Here is a 14,948-nt window from a genome sequence, read left to right as displayed (position 1 = left end):
CTTCTCTAACGCAAGGCACAACATTGCTCATACTCTTATTTGTTGGGGGTAAGTCCCGTGATTAATGATGTCCATAAACCTTGATGAGAAATTTGCTTACAGTGAATGGGCAAAACATAGCATCTCTGCACTAAGAGTGTTTCTGGTTATTACGTCTTTTATAAAGTCTTCCCTTGTCATCATCAGCATCACGCGTTGGGGAAACATACTGATTTTAGAAGGAAATAACATTAGGGCAAATTGAGCAAATGGCGAAGTTCCACCATTGGTAATCATTGGTAATGATCCCAGGCTTAAAATTAGCTTTTTGTTTTTTTTAAACTCTTTGACATGAGCTGTCTAAATTACATAGGAAACCTCTATGTCTAAGTCATTTCCTCTGCTTTCCTTCCCTTCTTTTAATCTTTCCTTACCCTCTTTTTTGTTCTGCTTCTTTTTCTCTTTCTTTTCTGTGTTTCCATCCTGCATGTGCTTTTCTATTGCAATTCTGATTCACAGAAGCTTAATTTACCTCTTCTTTGTTTTCCTGTTAAAATGTATTTACTGCTGAGAGTGAATGTGTTAGAATTTAACTACCATAGTATGCCAAAGAAATATACTGATGGAGCAGTTCATGTCTCTGTTCTATTTTCTCAGGCTGTTTGCAAATTTGGCCAGACAGCTTTTGTGAACACTTACGACTCACAACTGAGAGGATTAGAAAATTTTGTATTTTTAAAATTGATATCTCCCAACTCAAGGCTGATTGAAATCAATGGTAAAACTCTCAGTAATCTTGTTAGGAACAGAATTAATTCAGGTCAGTGTTTTTAAATGCCTCATCCCTGATTTCTACTCAGTCCTAATACTACAAACCATTATTCATGGGAGTTGTTCTTACCAGGAGGAAGAGGTTTGTTGTACCATCACTCCAGAAAATGCAATGCAGCAGCTTGATCTCAGTCTTGCAGACTCACAGTGAGACACAGAGTCCTATGAGCTGTGTAATGTTTCTCCAGTGGTGTGTTTTGTGTATATATAAGTCTATGTGTTGTTAACCTCTTGAGTACGTGTTTGTTGGAAGAAGAGCACTGCGTGGTCCCCTTTCCTTGTCTGGTTCAGGGTCGGACACTGAGCTTGCTCCTGACCCTAAGCTCAGCTCACAACTTTGTACTTTGTCCTTACCATGTAGAAGTGTCATACCCAGACCCTTGCTTGCCCTCGTTAGATATTTTTGTGCTTCAATTAGATCCCCCATTCTGCCATTTCAAAGCTAAGTATTTTAAGCTGTTCATCATAAGACATATCTACCATTCCTCAGTGTTAGTCTTCCTGATCTCCTCTTGGATCTTACCCAAAATGTGCATGTCCTCCTTTAAACTTGGTGCCTCAGCTGCAGGACACACTGTTCCCAAAAAAGGCTTGATGAGAGGAGGGCATTAAAGAGTGGTTTTATCCTTTCTTTTGCTTTATGGACAGATTCACCCCCCTCTGCCTTTGAACATTTACTTAGCTTTTCTTCCAGCTGTTACATGTGGAGTGAAGATGTACAAAGGGAAAGGACTTTACTGAATGTTTTAATTCTTCATTTCATCTGCCTGAATATTGGCTATGCTTTAGGAGAGTTCACCTCTGAAGGACACACCGACACCAGCTATTTATCTAGATTAATGCTCTCTATTTCAGTTTGCAAGTAAATATCTAAGCCCCAAAATATCTAATTTAAATCCAATTAAAAAGTACAATTCCAACTTAGTTTTCCCACACTTCTACTCTCTCTCCCCATGTATCATTCAGTGCTGCCCTTAGCAATTAAAACATATTTTTAAGGTCATATATTTAGATGCCTTTTACAAAGACAAACACATTCAAAAGAAACATGTTTCCATACCAGTTAGTGTGGCAAAAAAATGTGTTAGACTGTGGTACATGGGAGAGAATCATAAGTGTTTATTTCAATGAGCCTAAAAGTGAAGGTGTCTTAGTAAAAGTGAGAATTTTCTCATATTTTCTTCACACCAATATTCTACTTGGAAGTCGTACCTTGGGCAGCCTCAGCTGATTAAAAGTTGTCAGAGCAATGTAGAAGGTATGGGACTCCCTGACAAGCCATAGCACTGCATTACCCTATAGCCATTATAGCATAACCTATACACCCTTTGATGTGATTCTCCAAACTCATCACTAAAGTAGCTCTCTCCAAGCTGAATGTCAGATGTAAGTGCGATATCATCTCATTTTGCTTATGACGATCAGAATAGTCTCTTCCACTTGTTCTGATTTTTTGGAAAACAGGAGAATTGCATTGATGTATTTAACTAAGAAGTAGTCAGAATGGGTCTCCTATGAGCAAAAATTTGGCTTCTATATTTGAAATGTTCCCATTTTATACTTAAAAAGTTTTTCTTTGAAAAAGCAAAATTTGACCACTGGAGAACATGCAAGAAATGAAAATGCATTTGAAAGATTCAGAGGAAGATTTTCAATATTTTCATAGTGCTTTTCTCCCACCTTTTGTGGTGGGAGGCAGCTTGGGAGGGGAGGGGGCAGTTTAGGAGGCTAGCTCTTTCCTCAGTTCAGAGTGTTGAAATGGCTCCCTACCTTCTTCAGCATTCCTTCTCCTTCAAAATGACTTTACCAAAAAGTCTGTTTTCAATAAAAAAAAGCCCCAAACAAAAAGATTAAAAGGCACAAAACGTACAACAATAAACTCTTAAATTCCTTCAAAATATCTTGGTTTTAGGTCAGAAAAAATGTTTGTGGTGACATGTACTGCACTTCACTTGGGTGGTGGGATCCTTCTGTCATGCCTCCCCATACTACAAGCAACCCTGGGCTCCCTCTACTGCTGATGGAGGAAGAGTTTGGGGGATGGATCGGTTCGCCCTAGGGTGAAAGTCAGCCTTTGATCGGATGAATCTTTCCCTAAACTAACTGTACTGAGCCAATCTCTACTGATTTTTAAGAACAAAGACAATTAGCTCGTGTGGAAATGCCTGCACTGCAGATACTCGAAGTTAGACAAGGTTGTCTTAAAACAACTATGACAACAAGAAGTTATGTGCACACATTTCCACAATACAGAACAAATAAACTCCTACTATATGTTTTTGGAGCTGTTTAGAGCTACTCCCTGCTGCAGGAAGCAGAGAGGCCTTATTTTAATGTCCCATGTTGTTCCTTCTTAATTTCCTATGCTTGTAACTGCTGCCAATTAACCTAGAGGATGGATGTGGTCTGAGAGATTCTCCAGTCCTTGTAATAAGTCTGTTGACCAAGAAAACTAGCAGGGTCCTGGATGCCCTTTCTTTTGGCCAAAGCGGGCTGGCAGATTGCTTCCTGGCTGTCCCCACACAGCCCAGCCGGGAAGTTAATTTTCAGTATTGGCAGCACCAAATGTTCACAACTCAGCTGCCAGGCTTCTGAAATCATGAAATTGGGTTAAAATGGAGAAGATTAAAAATAACAACTGCGAGAATCTTTTTCGTTGACTTCTGAGCTAAGGGAAGGATTTGACTTGTGTTGTCAAATGTTTCTTCAGACCCAGCTTTTTTAAAGCTTACATCTGAGATTTCTACCCAACTATAGGTGGAGTTTCCAGAAGACTGCAGGCATCATGGGTCTTGGAATGAATTTATGAAAGTTTGGAAAACAGGCAGTTGTGATGATTGTGATATGCATTGTCTTAAAAAACGTCATCTTCCCAAACAGGGAAAAGAAGCAATATAGTGTGACTTAGAGAAGTCATCAAATGACAAATCCTTTGCTGGCATGGCCAACAAATCAGAGGAAAGGACCCAATGCCCACCACGTTTAACAACTACTGTAGATGTAAAATTGAAGTTTGGAGGGTTTACTTCTTTGGTCCTGCAGTTTTTCACATAAATCTCCAGCTTTTTGCACTTGCGTCTCTGGGAATGAAATTTCCACCTTGCTCCACACATATGTATGTTGTTTATGAGCATATATGTATGTTGTTTATGGCCTTCCAATTTGGTTGGGGAGTCTGGTGTTGTTTTCAGCCAAGGACTTGAAGAGTCTATGGGAAGTGAAAATTAATTGTTTCCACTAGTAAGATGATGTCTTCTGGTTCTTGGTATCTTTTTATTGTTTTTGATTAATGTGTCGTAGTCACATTTCTGTGTTAAGAAAAAGGGCATGAGAACTCATGCTGATAGACTTAACCTAATGAATGATATAAAATATCAACTGCCTCGTTTTCTTGCTAGAGGGCTGCAGTTTAGCTGGCAGAATGGAGAGGAATTGGCAAATTGGACCGGCACCTTTAATTTCACGGATGACGGAGCAGTGAAGAGTGGCAGTGACACAGGCACCAGGTACCAACACCCGAGGGAATGACTACAGAGATCTCTCTCTCTTTGTATGAACCACAAATGTGAGCACAGGCTGTATGAAAAATGAGACTTCCAGCTTGCTTTGGCTGCTCGATGCTGCTCCCCATGGCACAGAAGATGCCAGAGATGCCCAAATGCTGAGCTGTTTTCCCCCTTCAAGGCCTTGGGGCCACTTTGGAATATGCCATAAGCATCCATATAGTACGCAGGAGGGTGACTTCTGTGTCCTGGCCTCTCCTATTTCCATTCCCCCACCAATGCTATGTGTCAATATGTGGCAGTGTGGGAGAGCAGGACTTGGGTGGGCCATGTCCCAACATGACAGTACTGATGCACGCAGACCGCACTGGAGAATCTGGCCCGAGGGTTTCTTTATAATAGAATATGTATTCTAAGAATATGTATTCTAGTTTAACTTGAAATCTTTCCAGGGCCTAGTAAGGAAAAAGTGTTCTATCAAGATAAGAACGGAGTTTTTCCTTTATTTACAGTATTTTGAAAACATGAGAAGCACTGATGTGCCACTGCACTTTTTGTACTTATAAATTTGTAGTAGGATCCTTTTGACTGACAGGTATCTGAAGGGTCATGAAGAGCCACGTGCATAGTCAGGAAGCTGGCTGCAGTTGTGCTTAAAGAGTTCCATGGCTGTTGCAGGCCGTCTGCATAAATCCGGGATGATTATTAGGGGTATCTTCCTGGAACCTCAGTTGTAGAGGTTAAAAATCCTGAGTCGTGTAGTATCAAGTTCAATAAATAGCAACGTAATCTTAGAAAGACTGTGAGTTAAAGAAAAAATAAAATAATTGAAAGCAGCTTACATTTAATACCTGTGTATAAATAAAACTCCCTTTGGATAAATTACATATTTTGTTTAAAATATCATCACAGTATATTTTGGTAACCATACGCCACTACAGCTGTGGAGCTGATAGCGTTTCAAAGGCAAGCGGAAGTACAGAGACGTGCCAAAAATCATCCAGTCTCACTGAACCGCAGCAATGCTGCAATTCCTGTTACAGCTCTTCTTCGCTGTAACGTGATCCTGTAAGAGTGCTACCCACCACTCGGCTGGTTTAACTAGTTGAGGTTCTTTATAAAAAAGAACCAGCTTAAGCTGCAAGGGAGCAAGGGAAAAATGATTCATTCTGTGTATGTATGTGTGTGTGTGTGTATCTATCTGTCTGTCTGTCTGTCTATCTATCTATCTCTACTGTTGTTGTCTTTTTTGTGTATGCATCTATAGTCTGTATATGCAAAGTCTTCAGTTTAGGCACTTGGCATATAAAAGAACTGAATGTGGCACAAAGACAGAAATCTTCTTGAAGACATGAGAGAATTAATAAATATAGGTTTTCCCCTCTAGGCACCCTTGACAGAGACAATTGAATGATCATTGATTGCAGGACGGGGAACCAAAACCCTTGACTGCAAATACATACTGGTTGTGAGGCACTGAACGACAGTACTATTCTCAATCCGTTTAGCCCCTTCAAAGACAAAGAGGTTCAGGATGCAAGTGGTTTTTATACAAACAGGCTTAAACTGCACAAGTTAGGTATAAATTTCAAAGGTTATAATACCAACAAAAGATGCAAATTTCAAAGACTGTGTCATGTTAATGACTGCGGAACTGGAAGATGAGGATTTTGAGTTAGGGATAAGTCTAGCTGTAACATGCATTCCACATTAGTGTGTTATAGATATTATTTATCCATTTGCCTACTGTCTGAAAGCTGAGAATACAGCAACATAAAACAGAACTGTATAAATGCGGAGGTTAGACTGGAGGTGAGACTGTGTGGTGAATAACTGCACAGCTATGTCATAAATTGTTTACTGTTTACCTTTGATCACCTTTCTTACTGTGTTATCACTAGACATCTCCTGAGGGTCTTAATCTGACACTCAACTTCAGGCTGTTGATATCAATTGAAAACAAGCCTTCCTCTAATGAATAATTCTTCCCACCAAATGGAAAACTTGCAGACTACATTTTACCGACTTATTTTAATTGTATATATTTACGTGTCTCCAGAGAGACGTCTAAAGTGCACAAAACTAATTATATGTCAGCATACACACAGTAAATATATTTCACTGTGTGGCTCTGCAGTTTATTGTGTGTTATGATCTCCTTGTGAAAGGTTTGGTGTTTAAAGATGCTAATTGAACTAGATATTAATATGCTTTTCATTAGCTTATATCATTTATATATCTACATGTATATAGATACATGTTTACTCATACATATGTGGTATCAACCCATGTATATTCTATAACTACTTTTTATCTTTTAATCATGTAACTTAATACATGGTGTAGAGACATTGACAACTCATTCTGTAAGAGTGATTTATTAGATGAAAATGAAGGACTTCCAAAGCAAAGGCACACTGAGAGAATAAGTGCATTAGAATTGCAAGACAGCCAGACTTCACGAGAGTAGTGGCTATATCAAAACCAATGAACAGTGAAGATTAAACATTGCATGAAAAGGAATAAAACGAAGAATGTCATGTTATCTGATTTCAGTAGAAACTGATTCAGACCTTAACTAATGTACGAAGTTAAAGTGTGGCTTGCAACTGGAGTGTTTTTTACTGTCCAGGGGGAGTTCATTACACAGTTTCAGAAAATGAGCCCTAGTCTCATTGCAGACAGCCCCGCTGTGCAGCAGTAACCAAACTAACCAAGGCTTTTCATCCCAGTGCATAAGACACTTCTTCAGATTGCGTAGAACCAGGCCACAGAGATAAAAGCTAATATCATGAGCTCGGCTCAGTATGTGGTACAACTGAGAGTGTGGATCATGTTTGTGGCATCTAATATTGCTGTGGGTAGATGCCTGACAGAGATCTCTATTTGCTGGTTTTTTTGGGGCACCAAAAGCTTCATTTCGATGCATATTGCATTGCTGCAGGTCTTCTAGGTAGCAAAGAAGTTGTGAATACTTGCAAGGAGTAAAAGTGAAACACTCAACAGCTCCCCACAGCCATAGGATGTGTACTTTCAACTAAAGGAGGACTAGATGGGCTGCAGGCTCTCTGAAACCCTCATTCAGATGCAATGTCAACCAGTTGTCAAATACTGGCTTATTTTTGGTTCTTACATATCAGCCATTGCTCAGATTTCTATCTTTTGCTTTTTATCGTGTGCTAAGTATTATAAATCTTACAACATCCTTGTGGGGAATCAGGTAAAGGGTTCTATCTGATGCTGGTTATGAGAAGTAATATATGAAACTACTTCCTAGAGCCCTGATTCCTCTGTTCTCCTTTTAATATGTTTTGCAACTTCATGCTTAAAGCATTTGCCAAGAAGCTGCTTTAATGATGTGATGATCTATTTGCCGTATTAGTTGGGTTATGGTGTTCTCTGCCACCTGCAGTCCATCTGAGCTGAAGATAAGTTCAATGTAGGGCTTAGGTGGTGAGACCACAGAAGCCTTTGATGGGCAAGAGGATGTGTGAGCTTTATACTTTTGGACCTGTCAATTAGTACACTGAATTCTCCAGTATGACAAATCTGGAGCTTTGTCCTCAGTGACTACAAAATAGAAAGTATAATCAATTGGATTCATCAAATACACATTTTACAAAAATGAATGTAAGGGCTTGAGACATCAGACCTCATTGGCCAGGACAGTAGCTGAGGATGTTCCTTAAGTCACAGTGCTGAAATTTTCATACAAAGATACTAAAATCTTGAGAACCACAAGAAAAAAAAAAAAGCCATTGCTTGCAATGATAAACCAAAATGTGTTTTTTGAGATGTTATTGACGTGTAAGTGTTGTCATGTGTTTTCTTATGCCTCCCAGGTGGTCATATGGATAACAACATCAGCAGCTTATTTCAATCAGAGTGATGGAAATGGTCTTGATTAAAACAACCAAACAGCAGTTTATTAAAAATTGGAAGAGTTCTGAAATTACATTGGTAAAATAGGACTCCCTGCAGCATACCCCACTGCTGCTTCTCAGAAGCCAATCTTGTTTTGATACAGTGACTGTGAAAGAAATGACACACCAAAGTGTCCCTAAAACTAGAATTCAATATACTCTCCAATAAATCATTCTAGGGGTGACACACTGTACAGTGGGAAAACCTCTAAACGAAGATGCATGGCAGTCTGTGTGAGAGAAGACCCAGGAAGCACATGGGGTAGTGGTGTTGCTTCAGAAGTATGGTCTGCAAGGTGGGCTTATCCCAGGTGGGTGAACAAACTGCAGGAGGTAGCCTGGACTTTGCTATGTCATTTAGGGCTGTTTCTGCTTTAGCTCCTGCTGTTACACCCACAGCTGTTGCAGTAGAGTTGTATTGGGTAGTATATTAGACTGAAATTTTGAGGAGACGTGGGTCACAAGTAAGTGAACAGATGAGAAGGGAACAACGTGGCATTGGCTGGAGTGGGTGTTTGGTCAATTCACACTGCTGATGTGGCATTGGACAGAAGAGCCAAGAAATCCCAAATGATCTGTGTGTTGAGACGTGAAGACAGGAGATCAAAATCAGAATGGCAGTGAGCAGCCAGTACCAGTTTGCCAGGATCTTTCATAGTCATGATGAAAAACATATCCTCGGGGTATCACAGCTATCATCTTAACTGTCCCGATGTGTAAACTGTCTGTGAAGTCACGGGACCAGATCAAATAAGGAATCCCGAAAAGGAGCACCTCTGAGATATGACAGATGGATGCATGCGCTTTTCTAAGGTTACTTGGGAGGTACACAGAGCTACCAATGAACTGCTTTTGAAGGACAGAAATATAAAAGCCACTCCTCTTCTGTGGAAGATCAAACTTACGAATTTAGGTCTGGCTTGTGGAAACACTTTTGGTTTTTTTTAATGTAAAAATCTTTCATTTGGAAGATAGGCAGGGTATCTTGGGAAACTGCCCTTGTCTTGGTGAATGGACACTTCTGATGCCATCTATTACCAAAACCCAGAAAAACTTGTGACACTGTAAGGAGACGAATCTAGCCAAACATTTCAGAATGTCCTAGGTGAAAGATCAGGAGGTTCATGAGTTAATAGCTTTTAACCTCAGTTACATGAATCTCTTGGGAAGCATGAGTCCCTGTACAACAATTCCAGCTCCTGACTTTTGTTTGTTTATTCCGGTTCTTCTAGAAAGAAAACCAGCCTTGAAATAAAGATGCCATTTCTATCTTCAGCTTCCAGGCATCAGATACAATTTTTCCTTCCTTGCTATGCTGTATTGACAAGCTTCCTGCTACTAGCAATTGCTTCCTCGTGCAGTGTCTCCCTACGCAGTCACCATATGTTTAGATTAAGCTTCATATGCCTCTCATACGTTTTGGAACGCAAATCCTTTCTGCAGGTCCTTTCGTAACTCTTACCAGTGTCTCAAACCCTCAAACTTGAAATATCAGAACTGGATGCAGTAATTCAGAAGAACTGTTACCACATAATGTATACAAAGATGTATGACCATTTTCTCTTGCTTATATTTTCTTTTTTTTTACATATTTATAATGACACATCTTGTTCCCAGCTACAGCCACATACTGAAAGTTCATGATCAGTTAGACATCTAGTACATCTAGTAGCATGAGAGATGAAGGTGGTAAAAGATTTAAACCAGTTAATGCCAGTGACATTGACATCAGCAGGTGGTAGCCAGGGGGAATGTGAACCATCTTTTTTTATATTTGTTGTCTCCAAGGAGGAGGTAATCAAATAGTTTCACCAACCCGTATAGGAGAAGACTATTGCTTCTCCAGCCTCCTTCTTCGTGCCCACAGCACCTTCTCTCAGTTCAGTCTTTCAAGCACCATCCTGGTGTGGACAAGTCAACGCAGGCTCTCAAACACCAGAAATAACACATGCAGCAATGTGATTTTTTGTGCCACAGCCCTAGTGAAGTGTAAATTAATCGAAGGGCATCAAACATTTCTGCTTCACTTACCAATTCTCAGAGCAGGGGGATCTCATTTAATATCAGTATGTCCACAGGTGTTTTCTTTTGCAAGGTATAGTGTGAAAGGTCATTATGATTTCCATCAACTCCAGCGGCTGCTCTTGTTCTTGGTGGTAATTGTGTAGTCTATGAGAGCAGAGCCCAAGATCCCTGTTCCTGCCTGCCATGGACTTACCTGTCAATCAGCCTCTACATCATCTTCTTCATCTGCCAAATGGGGATCATGCCTTCCAAACGGGGTCAAAGTAATCTTAGGAGAATATGCTGTGCAGAATGGTAGGATGCCCTCTTTGAGGGAAAAAGATCACTGTATTGATGTCGGGCCCTTAAACCTTTTGACCAAATCTTGTAGTTTTTGATGTTGTTGCATAGAAATATTAATAGAAAGCAAAGGCTAGCAGGATTTGGCGGCTCACTCACAATGGACTCTCTGATGAAGTCAACAGCTAGTTTGGATGAATTTTCCAGAGCCCTATAGCCATGATATGTTCCACCTTAGCAGTATTTTTGCTACATGGGTTTGAAGATCCCATGTGAGATCTTCACACATTCCATGCTGGCCCTGCCAGATGAGTGTGAGTCCCTGCGTGCCTTGGGGAGCGTGCTCCGGCAAACTTGCAAGGTTCCTGCGTAGGGAAGGTGAATCTAGACCCAAGGTTGGCTGTGGATCTGCCCATACTGATGAGTGCAGGCACTGCTAATTGGACAGTTCTCTTAATAAGTATTTAGTAGAAGCCTGCAGGGCTTGGTTCATTTATTCTCGTTTCTTAGTCACTGGATAATGTATATTTTTGGAAAGATCTTTGTTTTTCCTGCAGGGTAGGTGGAATCCTTCCTGCGATACTCTGCTCTCTTGCAGCGTAAGTGCTGCAGCCTCACTGCAAACAGTGCAGAGCTGGCACCGCAGGGACGAGCAAAACGGGAAGGCGGCTTGTGCAGGAGAAAATGGTCTTGTTTAAAAGATGCCTGACAATTACACTCAATTATATTTTAAAACTTTTGTTCAATATATCAGATAAATGAGTGCCTCAATCCAAGTCACTTGAAGACAGGATTGAAGTCTCAGGCTTTTTAATTCATGTAGCATGATCAAGAAAAGCTTACTTTTGATCAAAGCAGGGGCCAGCCTGCAGATGATCAAAGACCTAAGAGTTAGCTGGGGTACTGGGAAACCAAATCTGTCTCTCACTAGCGAGCGCAGTAAGCTACTCAGCTGGAAGTGAGGTTGCAATGGGAGACATGAAGGTTAGAAAAGAAGAAAGTCTCAGTCAAAAATGGAAAATTACAGAGTGAATAGCATCTCATTTCTGGGCATGCAGTACTGAGAGTCATAAAAAAAGAGTTCTCTCCGAGCTCTTGCAGCTTGTGTGGTGTTCAGATACAGGATTTGATCCTGGATAAATGTGGTAGAATTGAAAGCTACAATTGACCTGAATGGACAGTGAGTCATGTGTAGTGGCCGGTACCCTGGGAAAACGCAATCCCCTGTGCAACTGTGCTGTTTGTTGTGATTCGGTTGTAGTTGTGTTCCCTATTGTAAAGAATCATGAATTCTTGTGTTGGTTTTCCTGTAGACTTGCGACCTTTGAGGGATAAAAGTTATTTAGATTTCAGCAGGGGAAGCGAAAGCAATGCAGGGAGAGGATATTCTGGCAGTGACATATCAACTGTGTTTTATGGATATAAAACATGACTGTCATTCTTGTAAAGCTGAAACACAGCCCTTTTCCGTAGCAAAAGAAGCAGCATAGTCAGGTTTGTCACTTGTCACTAATCAAGAGCATAAATTAAATTAAACTGCACTACACCCTTGCTTCTTAGCTGGATATCAGACTGAGGAAGATGATGGGGAGGACAGTTTCCATTTGTGCTAATTAAGCTTTCTGACAGGCAGATGTATCTTTGTTCACAGGGAACTACATGGTTTAGAGTGGGAGTTAATAGGCAGAAGCAGCACTCAGAGCCCAGGGAGTGGGTGAGACTGATGCTTCCTCTGGGAGAGCGCGGGGGGCTGGTCTCCAAACACTCCCAGCAGGACCAGACCCTGCCGAGCGGAGGAGCTGGGTTTAAAGGACAACCGCAGGGCTTGAGGGAACCCATGTTCCTTGTGCTAGAGCCCGGTGTTGTGCAAAAGCTGGGAAAGTACAACGTGAAGCACTTGTGCGGGGAGAAGTTGGCCAGTGCTCCAGGGACTGCCTCTGCTAATTTGCCTCGGTGTCTGTAGCAGAAGGGGGATTGCTGTGAAGCAAATAAATAGCATGAACACTCCTGGGAGAAAGAGAGGAAACTTTTCTTTTTTTCCAGTTTATTGATCAGATACTGTGTTGCAAATTCCTTAGTGCTGTTGTAGCATCATTAATACTTGCAACCTAAGTGCTGCAGCATCAGTAGCATTAACACTAAGGAGGCTTAGTGTCTGGCTGTTTGCTTCAGATGTGGTTCAGAGCTTATGAATGACAGCCCACATGATGATTATTCAGTGGCTCAGGCACACTGAGTTAGTTTCAGTCAAGCTCACCCCGTGGCCAGTAGCATCTTCTCCCCACTCGGTGCAGAAGTGACACCGCCGTCGGTGTCCCCTGCCTTTGCCGCAGGAGGCACGTGTCCCATCGGCAGTGTGTCATCCAGCCTGTTTCACGGGTCCTTCCTCTGCACTTCCACAAGGTGCCAAATGGTGAATTTGACACTCCCAGTGACTCTGCTGGAAAAGCTGGAGCTATTGTGAGAGTTAGAGACTTGCAGGACAGTCCTGTACTTTTCAAAGCTGTAGGCTAATGGAATAACTCTCCTACAAATGCAATGCTGCCTCATGGATTTCCTTTCAGATCCAGAAGCGGTTTATTTTTTACCTAATCCTTTCCTCCTTACCCTTCTGCCTCCTTCATTTTTTATTTCTGTTTTTGGTTTGTGGATTGGGTAAACAGGGAATGATCAAAGGGAATCTCTGGGACTCAGGAAATTTCATCTGTTTCATAAAATGACATCTTTGTCTCCAGTGCCACGGGCTGAAGGCAGCTTTTCCCTGCTGCGGCATTCCCACGTGATAACATGTGCTGTTTGACATCTGAGCTGCAGTTCTCTAACTTAGCAGCAGAGCCAGAAGTGCGCAGAAAAGATAAAAATACATGTTAATCTAGATTTTTGCCATTCTTATCCGTCCTGAGGCATATACAAGGTACTGAAATCCAGTGTTAGGTGAAAGGTGAGGATGAGGCTGATAACCATCTCTATGCCCCTTACACGCAAAGAGGTAGGAGTGGTGTGTAACGTGCTGAGTGTTGCGTGGGGATGTGTACCTGCCTCTAGCTATTGTGTAGAACATGCGCATTCAGGGTCCCAGTCTTGTCTGACTCAAAGAACCAAAGTAAAGAATGGATACTGCAAAATACAGTAAGAAAAATGGGTATTGCAGGAGGATGAAAAAGTTGTCTGGACTGGTAGCCAGAGGGGACTCCTTCACTCCTGTAAAATTCTGTGACCAGCAAGAAGTCCTATGGTGTTGGCTTCACAGAGAGAAATTTCAGTTTAGTTTTGGAAATTTATCTGGAGTACCTCCACACGGGGCTTTGGCCTGGTGCAACCAGGTGAGCTCTTAATCCAATTTCAGTTGGAGCAGCTTTCAAAATACACAAGTTGCTCAGCTCCAGTTCAACAAGCCAAGCACGCAGGAGATGTGCCAGTGCAATGGATTTCAGCTGCTCTTTGGTAAAGGCTGAATGTCCAGGTGAACAATTGAGTTAGAAGAAGAGCCCAAGCCTTTTGGTGAGAGACCAGATGAAGGTTCATGTTACATGAGCTTCATCTCCCTTCTGGAGGCTGAGGAAGTCTTTTCCCAGATTTGTCACTGATTATGGAGTGCTTTAAGTATATAATTTCCTCTACAAAACTCATAAAAATGTATTTGTTGCCTTGAAGACTATGCAAACACATTTCCAAATAGTCACATTTTTTAAAGATTGCTGAGCTATTGTTTTTTTTCTAACAGTAATCAGTTTACTTCTTTATTAGGAATTTATGATGTTCTCCTGCCACCTTCTAGGCATGGCCTTCTTCCTTTCAGTCTCAAGATTTGTGCCTCTCACTGGGTCACAGAAATGATTGGTTTGGGATTTGGCAAAGCTGAGGTGGTGAGAACCTCAGGAAGAGGTGAAGGAGACACATCCTAAAGCAGCATTTGACAGGATAGAAACGTTCCCAGTTGGTAGCAGATTGCTTTGGGAAGGTCTTGGGCTTTTTCCAGTCACATACTGGCGTCCCTTTCTCCCTTCTATAGGTTCCTCTCTTCCCTGCTTTATCAAATTGATTTCTGGATGTACTTACAAGGCAAAATTCAGAAGCTGTTTGGTTTTAGATGCTTCTGGCCTTTGGAGGCCATGTTGGAGATACCTGGAGGTGTTGTTTTCTGGACACGCTCCCTTCCTACAGTTTCCCTGGGAGGTGAACGCCTAGCACTTCTCCAGAACAGATAAAGTTTGGATCCCCCAGAATTCTGTTATTAACTATAAACATGAACTGCTAAGGAAACTAACAAGGCTTTCCTACTTAAGGCTTATATGTTCAGACCTGAACAGACATTCAGGTCAAACATGAATTTTGATGTTATTTTAAAATGACACAAACCCAAAATATTACATTTCCAATGATGGTTTAAATAAAGCTCTTCTAGGAA

General features: G+C 41.3%; 1 protein-coding gene across 2 annotated transcripts in view; it reads left to right on the top strand.

Annotated features, from left to right (window-relative positions):
* LOC142075432 (alpha-2,8-sialyltransferase 8E) overlaps nucleotides 1-14,948 on the top strand; it is a 42,367-nt gene that overhangs the window by 11,688 nt on the left and 15,731 nt on the right. The window contains exon 2 of one of the 2 annotated variants that reach the window (XM_075136747.1): nucleotides 4,209-4,316. The exons of the other annotated variant lie outside the window; for it this stretch is intronic. Coding sequence (XP_074992848.1) covers nucleotides 4,209-4,316 — 108 coding nt within the window. The remainder of the gene's footprint in view (nucleotides 1-4,208; nucleotides 4,317-14,948) is intronic. 2 annotated transcript variants of the gene reach the window in all.

The sequence above is a fragment of the Calonectris borealis genome, chromosome Z (genome assembly GCF_964195595.1).
Source record: "Calonectris borealis chromosome Z, bCalBor7.hap1.2, whole genome shotgun sequence".
Taxonomy (NCBI): Eukaryota; Metazoa; Chordata; class Aves; order Procellariiformes; family Procellariidae; genus Calonectris; species Calonectris borealis.
This window is presented reverse-complemented; position numbering and strand designations above follow the sequence as displayed.